Consider the following 9,414-nt stretch of genomic DNA (forward strand, 5'->3'; position numbering starts at 1 on the left):
CTCTCTCCCACTCCCTCTCCCTTTTTTTTTTTTTTTTTTTTTAAGGAAAAAAAAAAATCTATCTCAGTCCCTCCGCATTGGCTGCCCGCCCCTGCCTCATGTGTGATGAGTGAGTTACCTGTCATTGTTATAATATGACTTCTAACTGGTTTTATGTGGTTTTTTGTTTGTTGGTTTGTTTTGTTTTGTTTTAGCTATCCAAGAGAATCCAACAAATTAATAGACCTTCCAGAGGATTACAGCAGCCTCATTAATCAAGCATCTAATTTCTCGTAAGTTCTGATATTCAAGTGTTGAGCATTTCTTACCACTGGAAGCACTCACTGCTCTATACGGAATTGAAGGGATTTTGTTGTTGTTCCATTTTGTTCAGTCTGGGTAGTGTTTTTTGCTGCCCGTCTTAGCACCATTCCAGTACACTTCAGAATAAGGTACGGGAAACAGGGTGACGGGTGACAAATTCGTTTCATTACAGGTTATCTAAATAACCATTTACACTTTAAAGTAATAGGAGCTCTTAGTAATATTTGTAAATGTTTGACATAGAAACTGCATAGGAATAATTGGTAGTGTAAAAAATGGAACATTACCGAGGCAGTTGAAGCTGCCTGTATACCTCTTTGCTGCGTCGTCCTCCTCCCCCTGCAGAGACCCGCTGTTCTTCACAGAGTATCAAGCTTCCTCTGCATTTACACTTTAGCAACAAATGTTTATATTCCCAAGCAGCATATTTTGCATGTTTTAAGCTTTAAAATGGCACTCTACGTACTCTACAGTTTCCTGCACACTTGTTTGTCAGGGGTTTCTAATACAGTCAACATACATAACTATTAATTCATCAGTTTTCACCTTGTGTAGTATTTCATCATATGACAGCAGAAGTTACATTTTTTTTCTCTTACTGATTTTAATTTACCTCTTCTCTAGTCGTTGATTGAATTTTTCTGGTACATGGTGTTTGTGAGGGATGTTCCCAGTCTTCGAAATAAATTTGTCTGGTTTTGATGCTGCAAAATTTTTCCCAGGGTGGCTTTACCACCGTCAGCTCTTTAGCCACTCTTTTAGAGCAATGACTTGAGGTTTTTTTTGTCCCATGGAGGTGCCCTAAATCAGGTGGTGATAAGAGCAGAGCCCCCACTCTGTGCCTTGTGTGTGGAACTCTGCTGTGCTCCCAGAGCTACTGCTGTCAGACTGAACTGGAAGGGGAAGACGTGGGAGCCTGCACAGCTCACACCTACTCCTGTGGCTCTGGGGTGGGCATCTTCCTCAGGTAAGGCCCTGACGGGACCTTCGGACTTTGCATCAGCCCTGGTGTATGCATGCTGAGGGATAGCACAAGAAACTACTGTGTTGCAAAGAATGTTGAGACTGCTGTCCTCCTGTGTTTTTTATTCATTTAAGGAACAGGGGAGCCTTGTCTCCTCACATCTTGTATTTGGCTCATGCTGTGTCTTTGCTGCTGCTTCCATTGTCATCCTTCCCACTCCGTGACAATTCAGTTCTGCTTTCTTTGTGCCTCATTCTAATGTGAAACTTCAGTTGTCTTTGATTTTCTGCCCTGATCCGTCAAAATTACTTCTTTTGTTGTATCCTTATGGTTTGGGATCCATACATATCACTGGCTAAAGTGTATACTGTTGACCCTCGAACAACACAGTTTGGAACTATATACAAGTGCACTCATACACAGATTTTTTTCAATAAATACAGTATAGTACTGCAAATGTATTTTCTTTTCCTTTTGCGATTCTTAATACTTTTCTGTAACTTGCTTTATTATAAGAATACAGTACATAATACATAAAACGTGCAAAATGTGTGTTAATCAATTGTCTGTGTTATCGGTAAAGCTTCCAGTCAACAGTGAGCTATTAGTAGTTCAGTTTTGGGGGAGTCAGAAGTTATATGCAGAAATTCAACTGCATGGGGGAAGGGCGTCAGCACCTCTAACTGCCGTGTTCTTCTAGGGTCAACTATGGTTGTATATATTGGCCAACATACCACAAATACTAGTGACTACTGTGTACTGGGCTTTGAGAATGCAGTAGTCAGCAAAACACAAAAATATCTACCTTTGTGGAGTTCATTTTCTAGTGTGGGAGATAAAAAATAAACGAGGCTGATAAGAATTTAGAAAGTGATACACTCAGAGGAGAAAAAATAAAGCAGGAAGAGGAATATGAAATGGCAGATGGGGAGTTGGATTTTAGTTAGGGAACCAAGAAGGTGACTTTTGAATAAACACTGAAAAAGTGGGGAGAACACTCCGGGCAGGGAACAGCAGTTGTAAAATTGCTGGGGAATGTGCCTGCTGTGTTCAAGAAACAGCAGTGAGGCTCGTGTCACTGGAGTGGTGTGCACAAGGAGGGGAGTCCTGGGGCCTGCTATGTCCTGTTATGCGCTGAGTGAGATAGAGCTCAGTTCAGGGTTTGAAGGAGAGAAGTGACATGAGTTTGAGCTCCCCTGAGGCATAAATCAGGTTTGTATCTTAGGTACCTTATTCCCCTGGTGCCTGACAATTTCTTGTATATGACAGGTTCTCAATAAATGTTGAATTGAGCCGAATTATTAATACCCGAAAAAGGTCAGGCAAATCTCTCAAAGGGATGGGAGACACATTTTTAAATAGCCCGTAGGGGAAATTAAAAAGCAGTTTTTCTTGTCTCACATATTTCAAAATCCTTTTAGTCATGTACAGTGTTGCTTTGTGTTTCAAATCAACCTAATTCAGAACGTTTTTGTACATTTTTTTAAATGAACAATTTCTTCACAATAGTGGTTAAAATATCAGTAGCTATTTTATGTTTAGAAATTAACTATCAGGGTGCCTGGGTGGGTCAGATGGTTAAGCTTCTGCCTTTGGTTCAGGTCATGATCTCTGGTTGTGGGATCGAGCCCCAGCAGGCTTCCCTCTGAGCAGGGAGCCCGATGCGGGGCTGGATCCCAGGACCCTGGAATCATGACCTGAGCCGAAGGCAGATGCTTAACAACTGAGCCACCCAGGTGCCTGGAGCCATTGATGGCTAATCCAAAATGTTCCTCTCCCTCGCTATATTGATTTACAGTGCAATCATTATTGGTTACAATGCAGTCATTTTAGTTATTTTTTAAATTTGGGCAGATGTATTGATAACTTTGATGTGTCTCTGCTATAAATTCTGTTTCTTCTAACACTGGCGTTTATTTTTATAGACTTCAGTCCATTAGAAACTGAATCTAAGCAGCAGTTACTAATCTATAATGTATAAATGGTCTCTCTACAGAGTGCGGGAATGTCAGGTGCTGTTTTTAGCTGGCAAAACCAAAGGCTGTTTTTATTCTCCTCCTTACCTTGATGACTATGGGGAGACCGACCAGGGACTCAGGTAAGGGCCTATCCTGGGGAGGGGGGCTGGGTTGGCTGACCCTGGGTCTCCAGAGCCTTCAATACACAGTAAATGTGATCAGCCTCAGGCCCTACCTGCTAACAGCCTGGGAGCATAGAGCTTCTGTTCTGGCAGAGATGGATTCTTCCAAGAAGGGCACCCTGGCTTCCTCATTGGGCATTCTCTTTCCCAGCCCTCAGAATGTCATGAGTGGGGGCACCTGGGTTGCTCAGTTGGTTAAGCATCTGACCTCGGCTCAGGTCATGATCTCAGGGTCCTAGAATCAAGCCCCACTCAGCGGGGAGTCTGCTTGTCCCTCTGCCCCTCAGCCTGTTTGTACTCTCTCTGTCTCTCTCTCTCCTCTCTCAAATAAATAAAATATTTTTTTTTTAATGTCATAAGGGCCATCAGGACAGATAAGGGAAAAGAACTGGATAGAGTGCATTTTTTTTTCCATTTACCAATCCAGAGAACCATTGAAATTGCCACGTGGCATCCACAGCATCAGAACACTGCAGGGATAGCCTGTTGTGATCTGTGTTGCTTTGTATGAGGAGACCCAGTGTTGTTCAGATGATGTAAAAGAGCAAATCTTAATTGATAAGAGATGTGCTTGGGGCGCCTGGCTGGCTCAGTCAATGGAGCATGCAACGCTTGATCTCAGGATCGTCAGTTCAAGCCCCACGTTGTGTGTGGAGCCTACTTTACAAAAAGAGAGAAATGTGCTTATCTTATTAACTTAAGAGTCTAGGACAAAGATTTAGAACATATAGAGCAATACAACAGTATTTGAGGCTTAATCACTTCTACTCTGGTTGCTTCCATTACATCAAGAGAAAATGCTAACAGCGGTTCCCTCAAGCACTGTTAACTTCTTTTAGACAATCTCTGCCCAAAGGAGGTGAAAGTCTTAACCTAGATAGAACCATCCAGCCTTGGGGAGCAGAAAATGAAGATCTGGAAACCAAGGCAAGACAAGTAGGGGGCGGCCCAAGAACTCGGCTGCAAGGTTACAGACATATGCCACCTGGTAATGGTTCTCCCATTGCCGTGAGGAATGTGGGCTCTTAGGAGGAAGAGCCCTGGTTAGAGGGTAAGAGGACTGATGTGCTCTGAATCAAGAGCAAAGGCCACCAGCGTCAACTCACCAAAACCTTTTCTTTGGTTAAATTAGACCCAGAAGTTATTCACATTTGGCTGCTTTGCTTCTACTTTGTGGCTGAAAGAGCCCTCTGGAGAACATTTTTATCCCCTTCCATCCTCTCCCTTGCCTCCTCCCTTTCTTATATTTTACCAACAAAGTGAACAATGAATGGGTAGTTTTAGCCTCTCCACCCGGACCCTCCTGCTCAACCCTACCCTCTCTTCCCTCACCCCAGTCTGAATAAGTGTAGCTTGTGTACGTTTTCCTCTTCTTTGCAGCATTTACTCCTTTCAGCTGCTCCTAGCCAGCCTTCAGAGCTAATGTGTTAATAGCCACAGTCTCGTGCCAAACAGGAATTTTGCAGAGGATCTTAAACCAGTAACTTGTAACTGTTCCCAAATCAGGAAAGGTTGGGGTATAATAGATGAATAAACAGAATACATCCTCAGTGACATGCGTCTTCCTTCTAGACGGGGAAATCCTTTACATTTGTGCAAAGAGCGATTTAAGAAGATTCAGAAGCTTTGGCACCAGCACAGTATCACGGAGGAAATTGGACATGCACAGGAAGCAAATCAGACACTGGTTGGCATTGACTGGCAACATTTATAATTACTTCACTACCAAAAATACAAACTTGGATTTTTGTAACCCAGTTGGCTTTTCAAGAAAGAGAATAGGAAATCAATTCTACTGAATTTGGAAATAAATTCTCCTATTTAAGCTTTTGTTCCCAGTTTTGTTTTCATAGTTTCTGGCTTCAGGGACTGATGAAAATCATCTTCCATCGGTGGATTTTCTTGCACCGTTTGCTGTGCCCCTCAGACGTAACTGCTTGAGTTTTAGGATCCAGCAAGGAGCTTCTCTTCCCAGGCTGAGCACAGCCCCTTTGTGGGCATCTGACTGTGACCGTTCCCAGTAGTCTGAGCCATGTTACGTTACTGATCACAAGGAACTCCAGGCCTGAAGCTGATTCGACAGCAGCAGGAAACAGTCTCTGTGGTCTGTCAGGGTCGCACTTCCTGGTCCCTTTCAGTGACTCTCAACACTGGGACTGGGTCGCTATCCCCTCTGCTGGCAGGACCCTACCTCTAAGAGCAAAGCAGTGGATTTTGAAAGCGGCTATCCCTTGTCTCCATTGGCTCTGAGCGGGTTGGGGCACGTGCAGGAGGAGCCTGTGGGATGAAGGGGAGAGCCTGGTTGCTTCGCATGCTGGGTGGTTTTCAGGGCTACAGAAGTTGGATTTTTATTTTTTTATTTTTATTTTATTTTAAATTTTTTTGCAAGGCTTTTGGCTTTGAGAGAAAAAACTCATTTTAAAGGGCTTTTTGAAAACTTAGAGTATCCTAATTTTTCAGACAGTATATTCCCGTTTCTAAGGCTAAACTGAGAGATTGTATGCATCTAGAATCAAACACTAGCAGAAAAAATGAGAACTCAGTGTTTTGAGGTTCCCCTACCCCTTCCCGCATTTCCTGGACTAGATGAATTGCTGTTTACCTGCTGGCTCACTTAGTACCTTCCTGGGACAGCCTGTGTGCCCAGGCTTTTTATTATTTTTAAACATTACTCTTCTTACTAAGAGGTGCCTTCCTAGAATGATAGCCGCTTAGTAAAATAGCTTTTAACTGTTACATACCACACAGCCACTCTCGTTTGATATATGTGTGCTGAGAGCTTGAATACACAGAGAGTGATTGCACATTTAGTGGAGGAATAAATTCTGAGCCTCTCTAAGGTGGGGCTAAGGGACAAGTGAATATTAAGAGGCTCTTGGAATTTTTTTAGCCAATGCAAGTAACCTTTTCAGTTTAAATGCCTCTAAAAGCTCTGTTCCACTCAGCTTTGCATACATTGCAATAAACCCAGGAGGAAGGTCAGAAATTTCTAAAATAAGTGAGCTAAAATAAGTGGGAATGCAGAAGCCACATTCATTGCTGCTTCTCCAAAGTAGTGTGTAACAGGATCCCTCCTCTGGAACTGGCTCACCAGCTGAGAGGAGGACCAACAGGAAGAAAATACAAATTAGAACTCAGCATTCTACCCCCTTTTCTGGCCTTTCTTCCATTTGTAAGATCTGGGGCTGTGGATGGCATAATGATTTTAATGTTTATTTTGGCCTTTGTCACATCCCCGTTCCTTTAGCTTTTAAGCCCAGCTTCTTTTGGCTTTTCTCCATACGTTCACCACGCTTAAATTTAAAATAGGACCAGGTTTCGCCCTCTGTAAATGGATTATAAACATTTCCACCAAATCATAGCAATACTCTGGCTTTCAGGAATGACTTCATAGAAGTCCATTGTTAGCAGAGGGTGTCCCTGGATTTCATTCTCTGAAAATGTCAGGGAGTCTGAGAGAAGAGGAACTTACATGAAATAGCAACACACGTACCCCTTTATCTTCTAGTGTGTGCATCATTAAGCTAATTGTCTTCCCTACCTAATGAATCATCTTAGTTTTTATGATTTGTTCCGCATGTATTATGTTCATTGTAGAAATGTTTATATAACATGCTTTCCATATCAGGGAAAATCATATCTGTTTAATAAATTGGCTATAACTTTAATATCTGTGGACAACTTGTAAAATTTGGAATGTATCATATGTAAAAAGTTTAAAGATATCCAAATAAATGCTTCAGGTGTTGACATTACTTTGGATCTGCCTACATTTTCTTTGTTTTGTTTCCCACATTTAAATGCCATGGAAATGTTCCCCATGTCACCTTGCTACAAGTAAAGTGGCACATCTGTCTTAGCTTGAAAATTAAGATGCTTATGTTATTAGTGTCAATTATGGCCATTAGCCAAACCATCTTGACCTTCCCAGAGATAGCTGGATCATCATTTCGGCTGATTAAGCTTCATATTCATTGGCTATGGCAGCTCGTGACCTTTCTGAACCATTTTGGACTTCAAATCACTGGGGAAACAGAGCACTCAAAAGTCTCTCCCAGCAACAAGATCTGTCTTCAGGTTTATACTCTTCTTCTCTTTCTTCCCTGGTAATCTCCAAGTCCTTGTTCTTACACACTCCCCAGACACACTCGGCTAATGAGAGACAAGTGTAGGAAGGAAACTAAATCCTTTATTTGCAGGAGAGTTATTGCCTACAAGAGCTTTGCTCTGTTTTTCAAAATCGTCTTAAAATGGAAGGTATAAACTTAGAAAGCAAGGTTCACGTGCACTTTCCCTGTCTCTTGGCCTTTCATGCTGCTCCCAGCTTACTCCCTTCCCTGGCCCTAATGTTAGCATTAGGCCCTCTGACTCATTAAGCCCTCTGACCCTTTGCTTGCTCTGTCCTTGTTTTTTTAAGTCAAGATTATTAAGGTTTATTTTACACATAGTAAAATTCACCCTAATTTTTAGTGGACAGTTTTATTCATTTTAACAAATGCATACAGTTGTTTACAACCACTACAATCAAATAGAACAGTTCTCCTCATGAAGCTCCCTCAAGTCCCTTTATGGTCACCTTCTTTCCCCATCTGACCCCAGGCAACCACTAATCTTTCCCTTTGTTTTGCCTCTTCCAGAATGTTATATAAATATATATCACATGTAGCCTTTTGAGCCTGGCTTCTCTCACTAAGAAGACTAAAGCATTGGAGAATCATCCGTGTTCCTTTTGGTTGCCGAGCCACGTTCCATTGTGCAGATGTTTATGCAGTTACCAGGTGTGAAGGATGACATTTGGGTGGTTTTTGGTGATACGAAAAAAGTGAAAACATTAATGTTTTTGTGTGGATGTATGTTTCCATTCCCCTTGGGTAAATAGCTAGGAGTTGCCCCTTTATCTTAACTGACTGTGTACCATCTTTGCCCAACATTCTCTAACTTAGCTGTTTATACTCATCCTCTGTTTGGGAGGACAAAGCATACCATAAGGATTTAAGGACTGATGTTTCCTCCCTTCAAGCCAGTTTCCTGTCCACTGAGGACCAGGAAGGCATCCGCTCTCCCTGACTTACATACTGTCCCCACCCCCCACCCCTGCCACATTCCTATTCCTAACACACAGTGCTGCTGTTCGGCTGCACTGTCCTCAGGAGCCATGTTCTTATCCAGTAGTAGGTCAGAGGCCCTAATTGTCTTGGCCCCCGTCCCTCCACCTCCAGCTCCCGGCTAAGCTGCAAACCTGCTGCCCTAGCATTACAGATGCCCGGACAAGGAGGGGCAGGGGAGCGTGCAGAGCAAGCAGTTAATCTTATTAACCTGTATTGAGGTTACTTGGGGTTTATTTACTGGTGGCTCAGTCCTGGGCTTGAAAGTGTTGCAAGAGACTATGGGTTCTTAAACTGAAGCCACAGATTCTAGGATACTTGCCTTCCTAAATGTTCAAAACCAAACAGCTAGTACCTACTTCACTATGGGGTGGTTAAGTTTTAAAAGTGTAAAAGCCCTAAAGTGCTGCCTTTACCTCTCATCCTATCAGGGCTGGGCCTGCCAAACTTGAAAACCTAGCTGAGTCCCTTGGGAGAAATGAATTTACACTGGTCCCAGGAAAGACTGAGGTTAGACATAAGGAGGTCCTGGTACAGTCTTGCCGGCAGCTACCCGAGAAGACCAGAGAAACGCAGCTCGCCCTAAGGCCGCTCTGAACCAACCAGGGATATTCACTGTAGAGTCAGTTCACCCTTGGTCGTCCCAGCAGCTCTCCGATTTATATCTGCCCTATAACCTGGCCCAGAAAGACTCATAGTTCCTTGTTCGGGAAAATAGGTTTTGACCAGAGCAGGAAAAAAGATGGTTTGGAATTTTTGCTTGAATCACTAAACTACGATTCCACATACTAAAATATTAAATGAATTCAGCTGTGGTCTAAACTAGCAAATGTTTAGATTATTTGGATAACCTTATAATCACCGTTCTTACAGACAGGAGATGGTAAGAGGGAGAGAAGTAA

General features: G+C 42.7%; 1 protein-coding gene across 7 annotated transcripts in view; it reads left to right on the plus strand.

Annotated features, from left to right (window-relative positions):
• UBR2 (ubiquitin protein ligase E3 component n-recognin 2) overlaps nt 1–7,162 on the plus strand; it is a 115,082-nt gene extending 107,920 nt beyond the window's left edge. For all 7 annotated transcript variants that reach the window (XM_026507436.4, XM_026507437.4, XM_048219706.2 and 4 more), the window contains exons 44-47: nt 195–272; nt 1,100–1,270; nt 3,264–3,365; nt 4,980–7,162. In XM_026507436.4, the coding sequence (XP_026363221.2) occupies nt 195–272; nt 1,100–1,270; nt 3,264–3,365; nt 4,980–5,121 (493 nt within the window). In that variant the 3' untranslated portion in view covers nt 5,122–7,162. The remainder of the gene's footprint in view (nt 1–194; nt 273–1,099; nt 1,271–3,263; nt 3,366–4,979) is intronic.
• Nucleotides 7,163–9,414: the final 2,252 nt, after the last annotated feature.

The sequence above is a fragment of the Ursus arctos genome, unplaced genomic scaffold, assembly GCF_023065955.2.
Source record: "Ursus arctos isolate Adak ecotype North America unplaced genomic scaffold, UrsArc2.0 scaffold_29, whole genome shotgun sequence".
Taxonomy (NCBI): domain Eukaryota; kingdom Metazoa; phylum Chordata; class Mammalia; order Carnivora; family Ursidae; genus Ursus; species Ursus arctos.